Source organism: Salvelinus alpinus, chromosome 7 (genome assembly GCF_045679555.1).
Source record: "Salvelinus alpinus chromosome 7, SLU_Salpinus.1, whole genome shotgun sequence".
Taxonomy (NCBI): domain Eukaryota; kingdom Metazoa; phylum Chordata; class Actinopteri; order Salmoniformes; family Salmonidae; genus Salvelinus; species Salvelinus alpinus.
This window is the reverse complement of record NC_092092.1, coordinates 18,132,124-18,156,637: the sequence shown is the minus strand read 5'-3', so window position 1 is coordinate 18,156,637 and position 24,514 is coordinate 18,132,124. Positions and strand designations below refer to the sequence as shown.

The 24,514-nt window shown below is 42.4% G+C and overlaps 1 protein-coding gene across 4 annotated transcripts in view; it reads right to left on the bottom strand.

Annotated features, from left to right (window-relative positions):
• The window catches only part of LOC139580538 (proteasome activator complex subunit 4B-like), an 84,361-nt gene extending 64,733 nt beyond the window's left edge, over positions 1-19,628 (bottom strand). Inside the window, exons 1-5 of one of the 4 annotated variants that reach the window (XM_071409314.1) lie at positions 18,674-19,628; positions 4,351-4,491; positions 3,733-3,849; positions 2,683-2,748; positions 2,527-2,583 (exon numbers count right to left, since the gene is read on the bottom strand). In XM_071409314.1, coding sequence (XP_071265415.1) covers positions 2,527-2,583; positions 2,683-2,748; positions 3,733-3,849; positions 4,351-4,491; positions 18,674-18,870 — 578 coding nt within the window. In that variant the 5' untranslated portion in view covers positions 18,871-19,628. Of the gene's footprint in view, positions 1-2,526; positions 2,584-2,682; positions 2,749-3,732; positions 3,850-4,350; positions 4,492-10,356; positions 11,943-18,673 lie in introns of those variants that run through there. The other 3 variants (XM_071409318.1, XM_071409315.1, XM_071409317.1) reach the window with 3 other exon arrangements.
• Between the last annotated feature and the right edge of the window lie 4,886 nt (positions 19,629-24,514).

Below are 24,514 nucleotides of genomic sequence, written 5' to 3'. Positions count from 1 at the left end.
CACACAGCAAGGGAATCGAGGACACACAAACTGGCATAGCATGCCAAAAGGACTACAGAAACACCCGCCCCACACATCTACAGAACTAAAGTCATTGACTAGAACAATGTGACTATCCCAGGTCCGCTCAACCTTTGTCCTGGATGGCCATGGGCCAGCAGTGTAACAGCAGCACATGAATGGTACCTAATTAACAGATTTACTCTGTTCATTCACAATCATCAGAATGAAGTCTTTTATTGGGCTTGGGGAAAGGTCTTGGAGGGAAAATGACTAGGCCTGAGGCTTTATGTAAACTGTAGGACTAGCCGTTATTACTTGTAATGAATGCTGACCTTGACAGTGGAGAGAGTTGCCCTTTAGGCAGATGCCCTCGGCCATTGTCTGAGGCTTTTTATCACCTAGCCTGACTAAACAGTAAACATATCTGGGGAATGTAACGGAAAAAGTTTTCCAACAGAAAGCGGTTTGAACAAGTTCAAGTAGTCCCTTGAAATGAGCATTACTTACTGCCATTGTCCATTTTCTTCTGTTTGGTGCCTAAATAATACAACCAATACTAGGCCTACATTACAGGACTTCTGACTGCTGTGGTTTTGGTTTGGTTACTTTTATTTTGGCACAGTTACAATAGGGCCTCTGTATATAATGGCTTGTAAAGGTTAGACTCATGTGACTAAACTCAGTGTCACATAAGTGTCAAAAGATTTAGCTGAGGACCAATATAACCCCAGCCGTTACGCTCAAACACCCTCAATCCCCTGGCTTGCCCTCCACTCGTACATGCATGCTGAGCTCAAGCCATGCGTTCTAAACTGCCCCTCTGTCCCATTCAACCGCGCTCTAAGCTCTGTTTCATTTAACTATTTTTCAAATCAACCCGATTGCATTGCTTTAATTCAATAGTCTAATGGGAACGACAACATGAGCGATTTCTGCCAAGGGCTCTTGGCTTTGCATCTCAGGGCTTGAGTGAGGAGAGCCTAATCTCTCCTTTCTCCTGAAATGTGCACTTGTTCACTTCTCTTTATAGATTTCAAAGGAAATGACTGCTAGGCCTATATGGAAACTCCCTCTAGCCCATTCAAAACACAAATATAATGATTTTAAATTTGTGTGAAGCAGTGAAAGAATGCACACTTTAGGAGAAAGGAGAGATGTGTGAAGCAGTGAAAGAATGCACACTTTAGGAGAAAGGAGAGATGTGTGAAGCAGTGAAAGAATGCACACTTTAGGAGGAAGGAGAGATGTGTGTGAAGCAGTGAAAGAATGCACACTTTAGGAGAAAGGAGAGATGTGTGTGAAGCAGTGAAAGAATGCACACTAGGAGAAAGGAGAGATGTGTGTGAAGCAGTGAAAGAATGCACACTAGGAGAAAGGAGAGATGTGTGTGAAGCAGTGAAAGAATGCACACTTTAGGAGGAAGGAGAGATGTGTGGGAAGCAGTGAAAGAATGCACACTTTAGGAGGAAGGAGAGATTTGTGGGAAGCAGTGAAAGAATGCACACTAGGAGAAAGGAGAGATGTGTGTGAAGCAGTGAAAGAATGCACACTTTAGGAGAAAGGAGAGATGTGTGTGAAGCAGTGAAAGAATGCACACTTTAGGAGAAAGGAGAGATGTGTGTGATGCAGTGAAAGAATGCACACTTTAGGAGGAAGGAGAGATTTGTGGGAAGCAGTGAAAGAATGCACACTAGGAGAAAGGAGAGATTTGTGTGATGCAGTGAAAGAATGCACACTTTAGGAGGAAGGAGAGATGTGTGATGCAGTGAAAGAATGCACACTTTAGGAGGAAGGAGAGATGTGTGATGCAACCCCCAGACAGACCACACTGAAAATCACCAAAGTAATGCACCGAAATAATAATACAAAGCAGCATGACCAGAACACCATTACCAACGGCCCGACACTCAACCCACGCAATGATGATCACCCCTCTCTCATACCAGTATACCGGGGGGGGGGGGGGGCGTGATACAAGAGCTTCTACCCTTATAATGACTCTCACAGCAACATTTGTGGTGCAAAAGCGAACAGAACCGCAAAGACATAAGCTACTGTAAACTTTATTATTATCTGGCAGCATGATTAAGGCCAAAAAAACATATGCATTGAACCATATGCATTTTTTGCACAGATCTGTGCTTTTTTGTACCACAAAGATGTTATCCATCATGGCCGTTTAGAAACCGGTGACTTCAGAATGGGCTAGGCTACTCTAGTGGGTACTGCTGCAAAACCTACGTTGCTGACAGTGGGTCAATCCACCAAATCATATGGGACTTGACAAAGAAAGGGGGAGGGGGATACATAGTCCAGTTAGATGCAGTGCGACAGTGTCCAATATGAGAGAAATGTTAACATTGCTTTTTGGTTGATTTGTAGTTGATTTTATGTCAAACAAGCTGCGTGGGGGTGTCCAGTGTGCTTTTTGGTTTTCAACATGCAACATAGAAAAATTAAAACCAAAAAAAGTGCCTCAATAAAAGGATGAAATAAAAAAACACAAAAGAGCGTTGTCCTTACCACCTCTGAAACAATTTTATCATTACGTGTTTAGAGGAAGCACGAGGCCGTAGGGAACTGAATGTGAGAGGAGACAAAGGCATAAAAACACATTCAGATTCACACTATGAAAAGCCAATCCATTTCAATTAAATACATCCCAAAAAATTATAACACCTTTTTTTGTACTGCAGCAGCGCGTCGCACATTTTCTGATGTTTTTTTTTTTTCACTGCTCGTTTTCTTTAAAAACAAAGAAGGGCCAAGCGTCAGTAAACAAACAGTAGCAGCTTGCTTCCCTTGGTGAGAGAGCCGATGACTGTTATGTGCTAGCAAGGCTTTGTAGTGACACACAATGTTCCCATAGACCCATACAAGAGCACCTCGCACTGCTTGCTGGGAAAAAAGGTGTGGGAGGGGGTTTCCACTAGAATCCACAGCCAAAACTGTCTATATCGTAAAAAGCCATTAAAACAAACATTTGCTTTTTGGTCTTAATTTAAGGTTAGGGTTAAGAACAAGGTTAGCAGTGTGGTTAAGTTAGGGATATGTTTAAAATAAAATAAATGTAGAAGATAAAAATTGTAGAAATAGGCGGAGTTTCCAACTTTGTGGCTGTGGAAGCTAGTGATGACCAGGGAAGGCGGCTCTAGGGCTATATTGGGGTAGGTACAGATTTTTCCACATTCAGAAATTAGCCCAGGCAACAACTGGGGGCAGGGACAACAGAACATATGTGCATGTAAGAAAGGATGCATCAAGGGTGGGGCTGAACTGTATTAGGCAGTAGCATAGCAATAGGCAGTACCTATACAGCGCCAACAGATACCAACATTAGAGCAATGTTTTTCACAATAAACCCATTTATAACACCACTAGAGATTCAGGGGTGAGGTCCATAAAAAAATAAAAAAGGTAGACTCATTGATATAACATCATCGTGCGAAGCGGGGCACCACCACCTTCCTGCTTTTAGAATCTTCCATGCATGCCTCAAGGAAGGGCTCAAAATGGGAAGAACCAATAGCGGCAGTCTTGGATGATTTTTGGATGTCATTGTGTTGACGACTCTAATCGGGAAGTCACCCCGCAGTGTATGATGATGTCATAACACAGACTTTACCTTGAAGGTTTTACAGCTGAGTAGGTTGGTTTCAATATGCAGAGTTATTTTTTTTTTTTTAAAGGCTGTTTTAACCGTGCTGGTAAAAGAGAAGAGGGGCGTACTTGGGGAACCAGTTTAGTCCCAGGTGTTCAGTCTTTGAGTAGAGGATCCTGTCTTGCAGCTCGTACAGGGGTCTCCAAGGCAACTCAAGATCCTCCCGCGACAGCAGCTCTTTTTTCCTGTTAGAAATAAGAGCAGGTGGGGTTAAAACATGTAAAAGTACTTAATTTAAACTATGTCACTGTTGCCTCAGAGCTTCACACAATTAGGTGAGGGCAGGGCTCAATTTGCAGAGAGTATTTCAACTCCTAAATGCGAGTGACACTTGAACTTCTCACACAATGAGGAAAACAGTAGACCAGCCAGTCACTGACAAACCAATAAATAAATAAATAAAGGCTGTTTCGAGTCCTATAATGTGACATTGATTGAGGAGGATGGCAAGACCTTGCATCATACTGGTCTCAAGCTTGTTGATGTGGGTTTGTGTGTTGCTTACTTTAGGAGGTTGAGCGTGCGAGGCCCTCCACGAGCGAGCGAAGCCCATCACTGTGTGTGTAGCAGTAGCCCATGCTAACTTGAAGTTGATGAGGCGGGCCAGACCTCGCATCATGCCGATCTCCAGCATGTCAATGTGTGTGTTTGCATGCGTGACCGTGTGTTTAGCCCATGGGTCTTACTTGAGGAGGTTGATGAGTAGCCGGGCTAGGCCTTGCATCATACTGATCTCCAGCTTGTCGATGGTGATCAGCTCGTACAGCAGCTTGATGAACAGCACATGGTCCTCCTTGCTGAACTTCCTGCCGTATAATCGCATGTACCTACAAGAGAAGAACAGCTTTAGGCTACAGCCACAAAGACGCATGAACGCGGATTAAATCATATATTCATTCAACAACTGTCAGTTTTTACCAGTCAAAAGTTCAATTCAACGCAACTATTCTCAGACGAGCTGAATATCCAAAAAGGACTAAAGCCTAGTGTGTGACAGACTATCAACTCCGTTTACCAACATCCGTCAAAGGAGGACTCCCACTGGAAATATAAGGAATTTTCAGACACAAAATGTGTCCGGAGCCGTAGGGCTAGGCCTATAGCTAGCCTGAACATCCACGGTTCAAAGTGAGCTGGCCAGGGAATAATATATGCTTGACTTCTTGTATTGCGCAGAATGGACAGAAAATGAGCTTTGGGCTATCCCTATATATAAAGTTAAATATAAAGTTGCTGCTGCACAATAAATATGTGCAAACTTTCTGCCACAGAGAATCATGTTCCTGAACAACAAAAACAGCTTTATGGGTATAGCCTAGTATAGAGCAGGTGAATAAGAAATGTAGTACGAGGGTTTTTCTTTATTTTTACTCTTTTCTACATTGTAGAGTAATAGTGAAGACATCAAAACTACGAAACAATACATATGGAGTCAGGTAGTAACCAAAAAAGTATTAAACAAATAAAAATTGATTTTAGATTCTTCAAAGTAGCCACCCTTTGCATTGATGACACCATTGCACACTCTTGGCATTCTCTCAACCAGGGAACTAGGAATGATTTTCCAACAGACTTGGAGTTCCCACATATGGGATAAAGATACACTTGTTCATAAAGATACACTTGTTCTTAATGCAACCGCTGTGTCAGATTTCAAAAAGCTTTACGGCAAAACACAATATTCAATAATCTGAAAACAGCGTTCAGCCACAAAAGTAAGCCATACAGTTACCCGCCAAATTGTGCAGTCAACAAAACTCATAAAAAGCATTATAATCTTCACTTACCTTTGCTGATCTTCGTCGGAATGCACTCCCAGGACTCCCACAAGAAATGTTAGTTTTGTTCGGTAATGTCCATCATTTATGTCCAAATAGCTATTTTTGTTAGCGTGTTTGGTAAACAAATCCAACGTCAGGAAGCACGTTCACTAAAAGCTGACGAAATGTCCAAAAGTTCCGTAACAGTCTGTAGAAACATGTCAAACGATGTATTGAATCAATCTTTAGAATGTTTTTAACATAAATCTTGAATAACGTTCCAACCGGAGAATTACATTGACTTCAGATGAGCGATGGAACAGAGCTCCCTCTCATGTGAACGCGCATGGTGAAAGCATGGTCAGGTCATGGCAGACCTGACTAATACCCCTCTCATTCAGCCCCCCTTCACAGTAGAGGCATCAGACAAGGTTCTAAAGACTGTTGACATCTAGTGGAAGCCGTAGGAAGTGCAAACTCATCCATATCTCGTTGTGATTTCAATAGGATCTTGGTTGAAAATCGACCAGCCTCAGAATTTCCACTTCCTGTTTGGAATTTTTCTCAGGTTTTTGCCTGCCATATGAGTTCTGTTATACTCACAGACATAATTCAAACCGTTTTAGAAACTTCAGAGTGTTTTCTATCCAATACTAATACTAATATGCATATATTAGCAACTATGACTGAGGAGCAGGCAGTTTACTCTGGGCACCTTTCATCCAAGCTACACAATACTGCCCCTGCAGCCATAAGAAGTTAAGGTCGAGTGATTGTGGAGGCCAGGTCATCTGATGCAGCACTCCATCACTCGCCTTTACAAAGCCTGGAGGTGTGTTTTGGGTCATTGTCCTGTTGAAAAACAGATTATAGTCCCACTAAGCGCAAACCAGATGGGATGGCGTATCGCTGCAGAATGCTGTGGTAGCCTTGCTGGTTAAATGTGCCTTGAATTCTAAATAAATCACAGAGTGTCACCAGCAAAGCTCCCCCACACCATCTCCTCCATGCTTCATGGTGGGAACCACACATGCAAAGATCATTTGTTCACCTACTCTGTCTCACAAAGACCCAGCGATTGGAACCAAAAATCTCAAATTTGGACTCATCAGACCAAAGGACAGATTACCACAGGTCTAATGTCCATTGCTCATGTTTCTTGGCCCAAGCAAGTCTTCTTATTGGCGTCCTTTAGTAGTGATTTCTTTGCAGCAATTCGACCATGAAGGCCTGATTCACGCAGTCTCCTCTGAACAGTTGAAGTTGAGATGTGTCTGTTACTTGAGCTCTGTGAAGGATTTATTTGTGCTGCAATTGAGGCTGGTAACTAATGAACTTATCCTCTGCAGCAGAGGTAAACCTGGGTCATCCTTTCCTGTGTCGGTCCTCATGAGAGCCAGTTTCATCATAGCACTTGATGGGTTTTGCGACTGCAGTTGAAGAAACTTTCAAAGTTCTTGAAATTTTCCAGATTAAGACATGAAGGTCAGTCAAAGTAATGATGTACTGTCGTTTCTCTTTGCTTATTTGAGCTGTTCTTGCCATAATATGGACTTGGTCTTTTACCAAATAGCCCTATCTTCTGTATACCACCCCTACCTTGTCAAAAAACAACTGATTGGCTCAAACGCATTGGGGAAAGAAATTCCACAAATTAATTTAAGGCACACCTGTTAATTGAAAAGCATTCCAGGTGACTACCTCCTGAAGCTGGTTGAGAGAATGCCAAGTGTGTGCAAAGCTGTCAAGTCAAAGTGTGGGTATTTTGAAGAAACTCAAATATATTTTGAATTTGCTTAACACATTTTTGGTTACTACATAATTCCATATGGTGTTATTTCATAGTTGTCTATCTTCACTATTGCATAGTAAAAATAAAAGTAAATAACCCTTGAATGAGTAGGTGTCCAAACTTTTGACTGGTACTGTATGTGCAAAGCAGATCGGGAAGGAGAAGATGCTAGGCCTTTAGCTAGATTCCGTTTCAAGGAAAGAAACTCCCACACACAAAGCTTGCAAAGTAACAATATTCTATTAAACCTTGGCCTAAATTGCTAAGTCCCACCCATAGGCCATTGCAATGTACTCAGCTCCAGGCAACAACTGTACAGAGATAGGCCTGCCATGCCTGCACTGAATGCTTCTTGTTCTTGCTGAGGAGCCAAAATAATTGTGTAGCTCTAGAATCTAGATCAACTATTGAGAGCAGAATTTCCATGTCTCTGAGTCTGGGCCAGCAGTGACTCAGTCATAGCCTGGTCGGACATATGCATTGGCATGTAGGCCTAGTCCCAAATGGCACCGTATTCCCTACACAACACAGACAGAGTAACCTGATGTAATGCTACAACATTAACAAGGTGTGAAGACACTGTCTTAGTGCAGCTATTTCCATAAACCAGGATGGAGCCTATACATTTGGAACAGGTCTCTTCTGGTTTGGGGAGCTCTGACGAATGCCTTACATTCAGAACTTCTGAAATGGTTCACACAAAACTGTGCATCGATCTTTATCAATTGTATAGGCTATTCTATACTGAAGGTATACTGAAGCCTGGGGCACGTTCAGCAATAGGAAAGGAGGATACCTAGTCAGTTGTACAACTGAATGCATTCAACTGAAATGTGTACTCCACATTTAACCCAACCCCTCTGAATCAGAGAGGTGCGGAGGGCTGCCTTTATCGACATCCACGTTTTCGGCGCCGGGGAACAGTGGGTTAACTGCCTTGCTCAGGGGCAGAAAGACTGATTTTTACCTGGTCAGCTCTGGGATTTGATCTAGCAACCTTCCGGTTACTGGCCCAACACTCTAACCACTAGGCTACCTGCCGCCATACCCAACGTTCTGGAACGTTCATATAGAAATATACTACGCAGAACAAACATGCATATCTGACATGCAGAATAAGGAATCAAATCAAATGCATTTGTCACATGCACCAAATACAATAGGTGTAGACCTTACTGTGAAATGCTTACTTACAAGCCCCTAGCCAACAATGCAGTTCAAGAAAGAGTTAAGAAAATGTTTTCTAAATCATTTAAAAAGTAACAAAGAAAATTACAACAATAATGAGGCTATACACAGAGGGTACCAATACCGAGTCAATGTGCAGGGATACAGGTTAGTCGTGGTAATTTGTACATGTACACTACTGTTCAAAAGTTTGGGGTCAATTAGAAATGTCCTGGTTTTTGAAAAGGAATGAAAATAACATAAAATTAATCAGAAACACAATGTAGACATTGTTAATGTTGTAAATGACTATTGTAGCTGGATTTTTTAAAAATGGAATATCTACATAGGCGTACAGAGGTCCATTATCAGCAACCATCACTCCTGTGTTCCAATGGCACATTATGTTAGCCAATCGATCATTAGAAAACCCTTTTGCAATTATGTTAGCACAGCTGAAAACTGGCCTTCTTTAGACTAGTTGAATATCTGGAGCATCAGCATTTGTGGGTTAGAGTACAGACTTAAAATGGCCAGAAACAAAGAACTTTCCTCTGAAACGCGTCAGTCTATTCTTGTTCTGAAAAATGAAGGCTATTCCATGTGAGAAATTGCCAAGAAACTGAAGATCTCGTACAATGCTGTGTACTACTCCCTTCACAGAACAGAGCAAAATGTCTCTAACCAGAACAGAAAGAGTGGGAGGCCCCCGTGCACAACTGAGCAAGACGACGAGTACATTAGAGTGTATAGTTTGAGAAAGACACCTCAAGTCCTTAAATGCAGCTTCATTAAATAGTACCCGCAAAACACCAGTATCAACGTGAAGAGGGATAAAGTGAATATGCATAGATAATAAACAGCGAGTAGCAGCAGTGTAAAAACAAAGGGGGGGGTTTAATGTAAATAGTTCGGGGGGCAATTTGATATATTTTTATGGCTCAATGGTGTAGAAGCTGTCAAGGAGCCTTCTGGACCTAGACTTGGCGCTCCAGTACAGCTTGCCGTGCGGCAGCAGATAGAACAGTCTATGACTTGGGTAGCTGGAGGTTGACAATTTGTTGGGCCTTCCTCTGACACCGCCTAGTATATAGGTCCTGGATGGCAGGAAGCTTGGCCCCAGTGATGTACTGGGTCGTACGCACTACCCTCTGGGGACCCATGCCAAATCTTTTCAGTCTCCTGAGGGGGAAAAGGTGTTGTCATGCCCTCTTCACAACTGTATTGTTGTGTTAGGACCATGATAGTTTGTTGGTAATGTGGAGAGTTTCAAGTTCCTTGGTGTCAACTCGCTCCACTACAGCCCTGTCGATGTTAATGGGGGCCTGTTCGGCCCTCCTTTTCCTATAGTCCACAATCAGCTCCATTGTCTTGCTCACATTGAGGGAGAGGTTGTTGTCTAAGACATCATCCCTATAGGCTGTCTCATCGTTGTCGGTGATCAGGCCTACCACTGTTGTGTCATCAGCGAACTTAATGATGGTGTTGGAGTTGTGCCTGGCCGTGCAATCACGAGTGATCAGGGAGTATAGGACGGGACTAAGCACACACCCGAGGGGCCCCAGTGTTGAGGATCAGCGTGACATCTGTGTTGTTGCATACCCTTACCACCTTGTGAACACTATGGTGTTGAAAACTGAGCTGTAGTCAATGAACAGCATTCTCACACAGGTGTTCCTTTTGACCAGACGGGAAAGGGCAGTGCGGAGTGCGATTGCATCATCTGTGGATCTGTTGGGGCGGTATGCAAATTGAAGTGGGTCTAGGGTATCCGGGAGGATGCTGTTGATGTGAGCCATGACCAGCCTTTCAAAGCACTTCATGGATACCGACCTGAGTGCTACGGGGCGGTAATTATTTAGGCAGGTTACCTCCGCTTTCTTGGGCACAGGGACAATGATGGTCTGCTTGAAACATGTAGGCGTCACAGACTCGGTCAGGGAGAAGTTCAAAATGTCAGTGAAGTCACTTACCAGTTGGTCAGCACATGTTTTGAGTACACGTCCTGGTAATCCGTCTGGCCCTGCAGCTTTGTGAATGTTGACCTGTTTATAAGGTCTTGTTCACGTCAGCTACGGAGAGCGTGATCACAGTCGTCCGGAACAGCTGGTACTCTCATGCATGCTTCAGTGTTGCTCGCCTCAAAGCAAGCATAAAAAGGCATTTAGCTCATCTGGTAGGCTCACGGCTTGGTTTCCCTTTGTAGTCAGTAATATTACAAGCCCTGCCACATCCGACGAGCGTCAGAGCCGGTGTAGTAGGATTCAATCTTAGTCCTGTATTGATGCTTTTGTGTTTCTTTTTTTGTCCACCTGCCACAGATTTTTTTACTAGCCAAAATACTTTCCCTCCTAAAGTGACAACCACAAAACAAGATGAACATGCTTTGTAATGTTTTTAAAACAATACATGTATTACTATGTAGTAAAAAGTAAATGTGGTATACCGTTTAATTTAATTTTGTGACCCGAGTCTTTTAACCAAAAGACCACAGATGAGACGAACATCTACCTGCCCCTAAGGGCATGCGACTCAAGTCATGTTCGTGCCTGTGAGATTGAGTCTGACTCCTAGGTGGGTTGACCTCTTTTTCAAGTAAATTAGACCAACTTTTACACCTGTGCGAAGTAGTGATGCACCAATATGATATTTTTGGCCGATACCCAATATTTTCTGACCCCAAAAAAAAGATACCGATAAGATATTTAAAATTTTAGCGGCCTTTTAAGCATTCTCGTACAGTTAGTTAACGGAAGCAGCGGTCTAAGGCACTGCATCTCAGTGCAAGAGGCATCACTACAGCCCCTGGTTTGAATCCAGGCTGTATCACATCCGGCCGTGATACGGGAGTCCCATAGGGCGGCGCGCAATTGGCCCAGCATTATCCGGGTTTGGCCGGGGTAGGCAGTCATTGTAAATAAGAATTTGTTAACTGACTTGCCTAGTTAAAAAAAGGTCAAACACACACACACAAAAAATAGGTTGTTTTGTTGGCATTTACATATGTCCCCATTACCAGTAAAACATCATCAAAACCTATTTCTTTCACTTACTTGCTGTGCTGTTTCGTTGTTCATTTGTTCAGTCGTTTTATTCTCAACCAGGATTTCTATGGAACGCCGTTTGGATCTTTGCGTGTCAAATAAGAAAACAATGACCAGTTGATAACACTATTTGATGTGTCAAATAAGCTTGTTGACCAATCAGGACCTGAATATGACTGCACGTCACATATTTTAACGCGTTCATTCATTTTTTACGTAGTTATTACACATTGATTACACCATCACTTGTATTTGTCACAACGATTAATCGATACATATGCTATGATGCTGGTAAAGTTGTCTCGCGCATCTACAGTGCTGGTCATAAAAAATAGCTCTCTCGCTCATGGATGCAAACAATGTTCTTCCCCAAAAACATATAATGACATCTGTTTCAGTAACTATATAGCTAGGTGTCATCTAAAATAACCCTAATTTATAAGACAGTTTGTATTTCATTAAAGGTGGTCGGACCCATCTATGTGAAGCTAGACACAATAAGGATTAGCCACAGTAGTAGACTTTGTGGTTAGCCTTCAAAAAGTACAGCGTTATTCTACTATCTGTATTAATTTGCATCACTATCAATGTCATACATTTATTTTGAAGTCAAACTGCAAATTCCACTATTGTGTCTAATCCTTATTGTGGCTAGCTTCACAACATAAGCAAGTCCGGTCGAGCCTCACTAGCCAGTTGAAGCTAGCTGGCTGCCTATAATGTTATCTTTGGGCAACAGGGTTAAGTAGTTGGCTAGCTATCTATTTTCATGAACTGAAGTTCAATTTCAATAGGCAAACAACAAGTGGCAACCTAGCTAATACTTACAAGGATTCCTAAATTGCTAAGAATAATGAAAATGATTGCTGTTTCTACTGGTCATTGTTTTCAGGCTGGTTGAATTGGTGCTAGCTAAGTACCAAGCTAAAGCTAGCTACCCCAGAAGTTGCGGTCGAACTAATGATGCTTTATTACCAAAGCGGTATTGTAAACACATCGTTTGTGGCCGGTGTTTAGACTATTGTACAGCTTTGACAGTGCTACTGTATATTTGACACAAAAAAGATCCAAACGGCGTTCCATAGTATGCATGTCTTGAAGCTAATAGCAGTGACGCTATTACTGTGTAACTCCGGTAGGGCAACATCTGAAAAATAGCTCACTTGGTAGTGTGTACTGGTGCTCGACCAGTCGGTGAAAGCCAACATCACCCACGACAGAGAACGGTTGATTGTCTAGGGCAATCAATTCCATTATCTTGGCTTTAATGGATTTCACCATCTGAGTTGTCCAGCAGTCATTTGAAAGAGTAAGACATTTTCAGCGAGACTTGACTGCTTGATCCACACAGCAGACATTGTGGGATAGGTTATGAATGCTGTGTTGCACGTGTAGCGTAAAATTTTACTTGGCATCATTACAACCTGTACCTAGGTATGCACGTCAGCTTTGACATCGGTTTTGTACATCGGCGTTAAACTAGACAATCGGCCGATAACGATGTTGCCATTTTTAGCTAATATAGGCCGATTCCGATATGTTCGCCGATATATCGTGCATCCCTCGTGAGAAGCGCTTCTAAAAAGAATATTTCACTCAGCTCTTCACCTGCACACAGCCCCAAGCCAGACAGTGTTGTGGTGCGAGGTGGGATTGGCTATCACAGGTTTCGTAGTTCTTTGACTTTATCGGATTAATTTACCAATTATGAAACAAAATGGCAGAAATACATTGAAAACAGCTACTGCAGCATTAAATTTTGCTATAAATGTTATCCTGCTTTACTAATTTTAATCACAAATGCGAGTGAAATGCTCGCACTGGAGCCCTGATCACTGGCCAACGTGGCTGGTGAAATAGACATCTTTCCTGCCAATGTCAAAATCTACCCAAATTTTTCAGGTGTTAATTTTAGGCCCTGATCAGGATAGATAATAAACAGAGTAGCAGCAGAGTATGTGAAGAGTGTGAAAGTGTGTCTGTGGCTTCAACATGCTTGTGTGTGTGTGTGTGTGTGTGTGTGTGTGTGTGTGTGTGTGTGTGTGTGTGTGTGTGTGTGTGTGTGTGTAGAGTCCAGTGAGTGTGCATAGAGCCAGTACAACAACAAAGAATGGGGGTTGATGCAAATAGTGTGGGTAGCAATTTGATTAACTGTTCAGCGGTCTTATGGCTTGGGGGTAGAAGCTGTTAAGGAGCCTTTTGGTCCCAGACTTGGAGCTCCAGTACCACTTACTGTGCAGTAGCAGAGAGAAGAGTCTATGACTTGGGTGGCTGGAGTCTTTGACCATTTTTAGAGCCTTCCTCTGACAGCACCTGGTACAGAGGTCCTGGATGGCAGGGAACTCCGCCACAGTGATGTACTGGGCCAAACTCACTACTCTCAGTAACGACTTGCGATCGTATGCCAAGCATTTCCCATACCAAGCTTTGATGCAGCCAGTAAAGATGCCATCAATTGTGCAGCTGTAGAACTTTGAGGATCTGAGGGCCCATTACAAATCTTTTCAGCCTCCTGAGGAGAAGAGGTGTTGTCTGGCCCTCATCACGACTGTGTTGGCGTGTTTGGACTATTATAGGTCCTCAGTTATGTGGACGCCGAGGAACTTGAAGCTCTCGACCTGCTCCACTACAGTCCCATCGATGTGAACGGGGGCGTGCTCGGCCCTCTGTTTCCTATAGTCCGTGATCAGCTCCTGTGTCTTGCGGACGTTAAAGGAGAGGTTGTTGTCCTAGCACCACACCGCCAGGTCCCTGACCTCCTCCCTGTAGGCTGTCTTATTGTCTTCGGTGATCAGTCCTATGTTGGAGTCATTCGCAGCCACACAGTCATGGGTGAACAGGGACAACAGGAGGGGACTAAGCACGCACCCCTGAGGAAACCCTGTGTTAAGGGTCATCGTGGCAGATGTGTTGTTGCCTCCCCTCACCACCTGGGGGAGGCTCATCAGGAAGTCCAGGCCCCAGTTGCAGAGGGAGGCTTTTAATCCCTGTCTTTAGTGCCCTCAAAGCTCATCACTAAGCTATGGCGTTGAACGCTGAGCTGAACTCAATGAACAGCATTCTCACATAAGTGTTCATTTTGTCCAGGTGGGAAAGGGCAGTGTGGAGTGCAATAGAGATTGCATCATCTGTGGGTCTGTTGGGGCGGTGTGCGAATTGGAGTGGGTCCCCAGTGTCTGCATTGATGGTGTTGATGTGAGCCATGACCAGCCTTTTAAAACATTACATGTCTACAGATGCGAGTGCCATAGGATGATAGTCATTTAGACAGATTACCTGGGCATTCTTGGGAACAGGGACTATGGTGGTATGCTTGAAATAAGTAGATAAGTCAGTGAAAATGTCAGTCAAGACACTTGCCAGCTGATCAGGGCATGCTCCGAGTACGCATCCTGGTAATCCATCTGGCCCTGCGGCCTTACGAATGTTAACCTGTTTAAAGGTCTTACATTGGCTACGGAGAGAGTGATCACACAGTCCGAGAACAGCTGATGCTCTCATGAATGGTTCAGTGTTGCTTGCCTCGAAGCAAGCATAAAAAAAAGGTATTAAACTTATCTGGTAGGCCCGCGTCATTGGACTGCTTGCAGTTGTGTTTCCCTTTCTAATCTGTGATAGTTTGCAAGTCCTGCCATATCCGACGAGCGTCAGACCCTTTATTCAGTACTTTGTTGAAACCCCTTTGGCAGCGATTACAGCTCGAGTCTTCTTGGGTATGACGCTACAAGCTTGGCACACTTGTATTTGGGGAGTTTCTCCTATTCTTCTCTGCAGATCCTCTCAAGCTCTGTCAGGTTGGATGGGGAATGTCTTTGTAAAGCTATTTTCAGGTCTCGCCAGAGATGTTCGATCAGGTTCAAGTCCGGGCTCTGGCTGGGCCACTCAATGACATTCAGGGACTTGTCCTGAAGCCACTCCTGCGTTGTCTTGGCTGTGTACTTAGGGTCATTGTCCTGTTGAAAGGTGAACCTTCACCCCAGTCTGACATCCTGGGTGCTCTGGAGCAGGTTTTCATCAAGGATCTGTGTACTTTTCGCCGTTCATCTATCCCTCGATCCTGACGAGTCTCCCAGTCCCTGCCGCTGAAAAACATCCCCACAGCATGATGCTGCCACCACGCCTCACCGTAGGGATGGTGCCAGGTTTCCTCCAGACGTGATGCCTTGCATTCAGGCCAAAGCATTCAATCTTGGTTGTGTCAGACCAGAGAATCTTGTTTCTCAAGGTCTGAGGGTCTTAAGGTGCCTTTTGGCAAACTCCAAGCAGGCTGTCATGTGCCATTTACTTCCGTCTGGCCCCTCTACCATAAAGGCCTGATTGGTGGAGTGCTGCAGAGATGGGAGAACCTTCCAGATGGACAACCATCTCCACAGAGGAACTCTGGAGTTCTGTTAGAGTCACCATCGGGTTCTTGATCACCTCCCTGACCAAGGACCTTCTCCCCAAACTGCTCAGTTTGGCCAGCTCTAGAAAGAGTCTTGGTGGTTCCAGACTTCTTCTATTTAAGAATGATGGAGGCCACTGTGTTTCTGGGGACCGTCAGTGCTGCAGAAATGTTTTGGTACCTTTCCCCAGATCTGTGCCTCGACACAATCCTGTCTCGAAGCTCTACGGACAATTCCTTCAACCTCATGGCTTGGTTTCTGCTCTGACATGCACTCTCATCTATGGGACCTTATATAGACAGGTGTGTGCCTTTCCAAATCATGTCCAATCATTTGAATTTACCACAGGTGGACTCCAATCAAGTTGTAGAAACATCTCAAGGATGATCAATGAAAACAGGATGCACCTGAGCTCAATTTCAAGTGTCTTGGGCTCCGGTCCAAACACTTAAAAGACACCCTATCCTCTCAGCCCTCAAATTAAGTGGACACTTCTGATGACGTATCATGACGTCTGACAAGTATACACTTGCAGGGCGAGGGAAGGAAGAATGATTTTTAAATGGACCACCCTTGGCTGGAAATTCATCACTGGTTCATCCCGCGATGATCGTGTTTTCAGCCACCGGTAGCTTGTGGGTGCTTTATATGCGCTTCAGTCAATTATGAATGCATGTCTACTTATATTAAATATATTTTTAATATGCCTACTGTATGATAGCTAGCAAATTAATTAGCTAACTAACGTTAGCCTTCCTAGCTGGAGCTTCTTGAAGAAAAATATGTTATTTCCACAATTTCCTAAAGATAACCAAACAAAAACATGTACTTTTTAAGAGAGACGTTTGTGCCGTCATGTTCATTAGTAGCACAATTTCTAACTTATTGCATTTTTTTTTTTTTTTTTTTTACTTACTTATGTTCATTTCTCCATTGACGTTTTTAAGTTTTCACTGACTTTTCTTATCGGATGTACAATTGTCGCAAATTGAATTATGGGAAGTTTCAGGCCCGAGTGAACATAATTGTACACTCGCAACGCCGACTGAAAACGAGGGCCGAGGGGTTTATGTTGTAAACTTCCCTTGCTTGGCTAATCATTTGGATCGCCTTCCAAGATGGCGACGGGGATTCCCCCAAGGGCATAAGGTGAGAGTAAGTGGACGAGGGTGTGTCTTTTATGCGTTTGGACCCCAACCATAGCAAAGGGTCTGAATACTTATGTAAATAAGGTATTTGTTTTTTATTTTGTATAAACTTGCAAAAAAATCGGAACCTGTTATCGCTTTGTCATTACGGGGTATTGTGTGTAGATTAGCGAGATATTATATATATATTTTTTAATCAATTTTAGAATAAGGCTGTAAACTTTCAAATGCACTGTGTGCAAATACCTCAGGAAACCACACAGAATTTAAGTGTGACTGCATGTCATATAAGGACTGGCAGTGATAAAGCTATGTGTGAACAGTGAGTGTGAAAGCAAACATTGAACAATTAGTGAGCCCTGAACTAGGGACTATGGTAATTTGGGAAGCCTACTTGTGTTGTGTAGTTATGACCAGTAGCTGAATGCAATGTGACAGCAAACCTGAACTTCCTACTGGAAAATAATATTGATTATATTTAAGAATGTTTGGGGAAATTAAGAAATGCTTGTTTCACTTTGAGATTGTTTGGTTTTGTAGTCTCTAATCAATACAGCTAGCTAAATCTTGGGACGCTGATGTAAAACCATCAACACATATATACAACCTAAAGGGACGACTCAAGAAACCATTTTTATTTTTTTTATTTTTTTAACCAAGGCTGTTGTGATCACTTGCTAAGACTTCACGTGCTTCTGATACAGTCAGAGACTATGCAATAAGTGAAGGCGTGGTTTGTTAAAAGGGATTTGGGCAATAGGGTCATGTCAGTGACATTGGGCAAAATCGTTTTGCATAGCCCGGTGTTCCGGGTGGGTGGAAATGTCACTTTGGACCAATAAAGTGGTCCAAATTGAGTAAACCCCGCCTAACCGAGCAATGTAAAACAAACTCGCTCAGTGTCTCAAGTAGCTAACTAGCTGGGCCATTAGGGAACATGGAAACTTATGTTATAAATATAAAGTAATGACTCTGTGGCAAGTTACCGGTAGTACAACCAACTAGTTAAGACTACAAGCATGTTTACAAACAAGATGCTTAGGGAGTATTAGCCAAGTTAGTTAGCGCCATATTCTAATGACACAGCAATTGGTAGCATGCCGTTGCTTATGGCCACTGCTAACGTGAATCATATCGTGATTTATGACATGGCATTAGTTATGTTGCTTGCCATCTCGGGCTTGACATTTTAATGTTTACTCTCTGCTGCATGACTATGTTAGCATTCTTACACTTTTGAGCACAAAACACATCTAGCTAGCTACCTCACGTAAGAGCTTGTTTCTTGGCCTGGCTAATCCTGCTAGCTAGCTAAATCCACAACCGCCCGCCCAGTCAGTGATGCCAACACCGATCAAATAGTTATGTTAGTTAGCTAGCTAACTTAGCTACCGGTGGGCAGCCCACTTGCTCCAACGTAAAACGAGCCATAGCTAGCTATTGGCAGCTTCTAAACACTATTTGGCAAAAGCAAATGTATTATGTAGCTAGCGACCCAAATTAACTTACAGAGGTGAATGATTAACTACGTGCTTCTACATCTGCATTGCTTTCTGTTTGGGGTTTTAGGCTGGATTGCTGGATTTATGTATAATCACTTTGTGACATCTGCTGATGTAAAATGGGCTTTATAAATACATTTGATTGATTAACTAGTTATCTACAGTAGCCGTTATCTAGAAAGCCAGACAACTGAACTGGGTTAGCACTTACGTGGAAAGTTTCCTTGTCCAAAACAAGACACCCGGCCATATCTCTCGAAGCTGGACAGCCCGGCCCAAGTTTCCTTTGATTTTACCCAAAAGGTCATTGGATTCCTCGTCTAATATATCCGCGTATGGCAGAAGTCTGTTGTAGACGATGTCTTTTTGAGGGACAAATCCTAATTTTTCCGACACGTCTTCTTTCATATTACAATTTCCCAAATGTAGGTTGTGTTCTCTTCGTTGCTTGACAAGATAATGTAGTTCACTAACGTTGGCTCGTAGTATGTCAGCTAGCTTTGGATGATCAGTTTGTATCCTTCTGTGTAACTTCGTGATAACGTTAGCTTGCTAGCTACAACATCTTAATGTTTCCTTTGTAACACCATGCTAGCTAAATATCACACTTGGGCATTGATATGGCTACACAAAAATGTAAATATCCGATTCAGTCGAATATTCTTTCTTGAAATAGTGCGTTAGCACTTAAAATGGGTTCCTTCTCATTTAGCTAGCTATCCATCTGACTACTTTCAACGTTTCTTTACCAGACACCCATCCCACGCAATCGGCTCCTCCCCTACAGTCATTTTCGCAAGATACAATAATTAGATGTTTCTTCTTCGGGATTGAGTTGGCGGATCGTAAGGTGCATACACCGCCACTTACTGTACTGGAATGTGAGTCCATTCACGGTCAACCTACATTCAATTATTTGTTATTACGTCCCCATTAAAAAAAAAACTCAAGCAAAGTCGATGAAACCAATTTTTTTCTTCTTCTATGGGTTTAATGGCGAACTACACATTGACAAAAAACGAAAACTTCCATATCTCCCTTCTCAGGTTCTATGACCAAGGTCCTAGCTGGGGATGGTACGACTTGTGACAAAAATATGCAACTCCTCCACTGAGAAGTCTTTCAGTCGCAGGAACCTTAAAATACAACCAAAGATTATGGATATACTAACAAGACTCGGTACCGGTACTTCCAGTATATAGCCTCATTATTGTTATTTGATTGTGTAATTATTTTTTATTTGGTTTATTTAGTACATCTTTTTTAACTATCTTTTCTTAAAACTGCATTGTTGGTTAAGGGCTTTTAAAGTAAAGTATTAGGCGCGTGTGACAAATACAATTTGATTTAATGACTTGATATGTCACGTCAACTGCTTGTATTCAATGGAGAAAGATGCATAGGCAACTCCGATATAAACACTTTTTTCTCAAAGTTCCCGGGATGTCACGTGTCCTACTTATATTAGTACACTAATAACTTAAACATTACAAAACTTACAAAAATCGATCAAATAAACCTCCCGTAGCAAAAAAAACAACATTAATTTGTTTGTTGACCAGATTCGGCACTCTCATTGACTTCCATACAAAAACTCATTGCTTGTTGCCGAAACAACGAAAATCGCCACCTGCTGGAGGGAGACAGATTTTCTGCCGAGTTGGGCCTCTCTATTCCTCTCTGCTACGACCAAAGACAGTATAGTATGAAGATAGGCTAAAACTGCTTCTCCAATAGAAATCCCAGATCACACGTGTTAGCTAGCAAAACTCATGTGTAGAAACACGTAATCGGTTCTAATCGTCGTCTAGTGCAGAACTCCTTCGATTTAAAGTTGTTTTAGACACAATTAAATGTTTGTCAGTTTGTCACTTTCACGAGGTAAAAATAATAACATGTTCAACTACTGACGACGTTGGCTCGAATCTAGGTTGTGCCTTTAGATTTCGAGAAAAAACAAAGGAATCATTTTCACTTCCCCCAATGACTTCTCAAACCCCAGTCAGCCTTGTCTGTTTTGCAAGCAATCCGAAAGTCTCTCAATGTTGCGTCTCTGGGTTTAGAAACTCTGCTACAACTCCCATAACTACGGAAGTGCAGAGAGGACATATTAATAAAAATCCATCCTCATGTCGAGATCACAATTTATTTATCTCATGATCACAACATAACAAAAGTTGTTTTTTCGAGATCACGAGATAAATTCTATAAATAGGAGCGGTCGTATTGATACAGCGCTGCCAACTTTCACGCACTGGCCGTGAGACATGCATTTTACCCTCTTCTCACGTTCAGACGCCAGCAGTATGAGTGGGTAAAACCAATTGGGACAACAAGCCAGGCCCATTTTTTTGACAACCTATATTGTGATAATTGCGTTGTTTTCTCTATAACCCATTAAAATGCATTTATACGGCACCGTGATAGCCAATATAAGGCTGATAAGCCACAGCCTACAACGTTTACAGACAAAGTACAAACGTCACACAGTGGTGGAATAAATTCAAGTCCACAAATAAAATATTGCATGCAACAAACAGTTACATGACCTACACAGCATGGTCAAATGCAAGTTTGAAGTTAGTTGGCAAAGTTAATTTCACCATCGGTTTGCTCAAGTTATAATAACATCCTTACTAAAATGTTTTCCGAAGCAGCAAGATTAAAATAGCCTAATGGGAAATACAACAGCAATGCACTTCAACTTGGACATGTTGTAGGCTAACTATAGGGAGAAACCCCTGGAATACTGATGTTAACCTGTGGTAACCCCAATATGTGCATTAAAACAGACTCCGAGCACATTAACTATTGATTCAGGATCACAGAGAGTTTAGTTTATTCATTCGACCATTTAAAAAAACAAGCACACATAAAACTTGAAAAAACCATACATGCACACGAGTAAAATCATAGAGGATAACACACATTAAAGTCCGGGACTTATTTCCATTGTGGTCGTCTTGAGACAAGATGGCTAGGCAAGATCGAAACACGGTTGCACATGGTATAGCAGCGAGATAAAGAGTTACTGGTGCGGCCTCCGCTATCAGCACCGCCAGTTGGACAGCGCCTCTCTCAACGAGCACATTCACACTGACTCATCACAATAATATATGCAATTTAGAATAAACCTGTGCAGAATATATGCCCACAGTCCAGGCAAGATAAATAGTTAAGTATTACCATCTTGCTGCAAAGATGGAAGCAAACATGAAATAAACCGAGCTAAAACAATAAATGAACAATGAACATGGTACACAAATTGTAAGCATATATAGACATTGATCATCTTACGGCAAAGATGAAAACAGAAACCATTTAAACAACAACATCAAGTATATGCCTCGTCTATTACAATGTCAATTTAATAACGCCATGATCAATCCAGGCAAATCAATCTGTGTGTGTACAAAGAGAACAACATGTTGACTCACCCTACTTGTAGAGGAATGCCATCCTCCTCTCTTTCATGCTGGCAAAATGGTCAATGACTTTGTCATACAGTACTCCGCTGGACTTAAGTTCATGCAACACACACGTTTCCATTGCCATTTTAGCCAAATGTGTGAGTGTCTCTTGTCTCTCTTGTCCACAGCTATTGCGTAGGTAGGTTTGAATTATTTTCAGGCAGGAAAATGACCTTTCAGCAGATGTACTTGTAACAGGGATGGTGAGCATCAGTTTCAGGAGCTTGCATAACTCGGGTAAAGTGATGTACAGGTCATATTATTGCAGCAGCTCACCTGGTGGTTTGTGGAAGGAGGCATCAGCATAGGGTACCTGCAGCTATTTTTTCATCCACTGGTTGTTAAAGAAAGGGTACATCTGGAACAGCTGTGTGAGTACTTTGTCAAGAAACCCCTCTTGCTTTGAGTACTCGGAAAATGACCCATGATCAAGAACATGGAAGAAGTCGATGCTCTTCATGTCAACAAACCTCTTAACATGAACTCTTTCAGTTTCTATTTCAGAGCACTACTCTAGGCAATTGAATCTTTATCACAGTAATGATCTGATCAAAAGCAATGTCCAATAATCTCTGACCTTTGTGCACAGCATGCACTGCTCTACTTTTGAAGTTCCAAGGAGTATCACAGCCTCCCGGTACCCGAATGGTATTGTCAACCTCAGTAAGCATGACTGTGTTTTTGCATGACCGGGTAAAGAAGTTATGAAAATTGTCAATAGATGCAACAAAAAAAACAGTGCGTTTTGAATATTGTTTGTCCCCTGTGCTAAAACTAAGTTTAGTTTGTGGGCATAACAATGAATGAACAGGGCATATTAACAATGGGTTTTCACGAACGCCTTATCCCCACCTCACTGCCCACTTATGCAGCTTGCCCCATTGTAAGTCTGGCAGATGAGTTTGGCTGCTGGGTTGTATTTGCCGATAGTTTCCATTACAACAGCGCTAATCACCTCTGAGTTTTTCTCTGCGCTCATAAAAAAAAGGAATCTCTCACATATACACCCTTATCATATCTGTTATGTCATCCACCTGGACTGCTATGGAGGGTGCTGAACTGATCTCATTGTCAATTTGACTTTGTATCACATCTGCGATGCTCTGAATGATGTAATTCTGTATGGTGTTTGAAATACCTGTAAATATGGTGCTTGTCCCAAGGTGTTCAGCCATGGCTGTATCGAACTCTGCAAATGCATTGACAAGTTCCCAAACGATAGCCTTGTTGATCCGGACTCGACCAAAGAGCTTTAGTTTCAGGCTCGCCATAATGTGTTTTTATTTTATTTCATGTCGGTGAAGGGACCTACCCAGGTTAGCAAGATTTTTGCTGCACCAAGACCATTCAGAGTTGAGCTCGCTCATCTCAGCTCAATGCTGATTGGCTATTATTTTATAATTTTTTTATCAAGGGAAGCCAAACGCTAGCTGGTTTCCCTTGTGATTGAATTCAATGCCAGGGGCGACAACATCATGTTATACTCTTTTTGACCTGACAGCATCAGGTACATGGGCTACACATACACTACTGAGACAGAGAGGATCTGTTTCATTCGCTTTGACGATTTCTCGGTTGAGATATAGATTCAACCTGGTCACTTGCGAATTGAATGAAAATTATGAAACAGAGAGAGACGAAAAATAAATGATATGCTGTATATACTGAAGAAAAAAATAAACGCAACATGTAAAGTGTTGGTCCAACTGGAATAAAGATCCCAGAAATGTTCCATATCCACAAAAAGCGTATTTCTCAAAAATTCTGTGCACAAATTTGTTTACATCCCTGTTAGTGAACATTTTTCCTTTGCCAAGATAATCCATCCACCTGACAGGTGTGGCATATCAAGAAGCTGATTAAACGACATGATCATTACACAGGTGCACCTGATGCTGGGGACAATATAAGGCCACTCTAAAATGTGCAGTTTTGTCAGACAACACAATGCCACAATGTCTCAAGTTTTGAAGTAGAGTGCATGCTAACTGCAGAAATGTCCACCAGAGCTGTTACCAGATAATTTAATGTTAATTTCACTAACATAAGCCGCCTCCAATGTCTTTTTAGAGAATTTGGCAGTACATCCAACCAGCCTCACAACTGCAGACTATGTGTAACCACGCCAGCCCAGGACCTCCACATCCGATTTCTTCACCTGAGGGATTGTTTGGGGGGGGGTTCCTTATATGAGCTGTAACTCGGTAAATTTTTTGAAATTGTTGCATTTATATTTCCAAACACCCAGCACTAGGGAAAATAGATCTGGGGTGGCCAATTCAGCAAGCAGGATTTTCTTCCAGCTCTATTTTAAAGATATAGTTCACCCAAATTACAAAATAAAATGTATTTATAAAGCCCTTCTTACATCAGCTGATGTCACAAAGTGCTGTACAGAAACCCAGCCTAAAACCCCAAACAACAAGCAATGCAGATGTAGAAGCACAGTGGCAGTCCTCTTCTGGCTGTGCCAGGTGGAGATCATAACAGAACATGGCCAAGATGTTCAAATGTTCATAGATGACCAGCAGGGTCAGATAATAATAATCACAGTGGTTGTAGAGGGTGCAACAGGTAAGCGT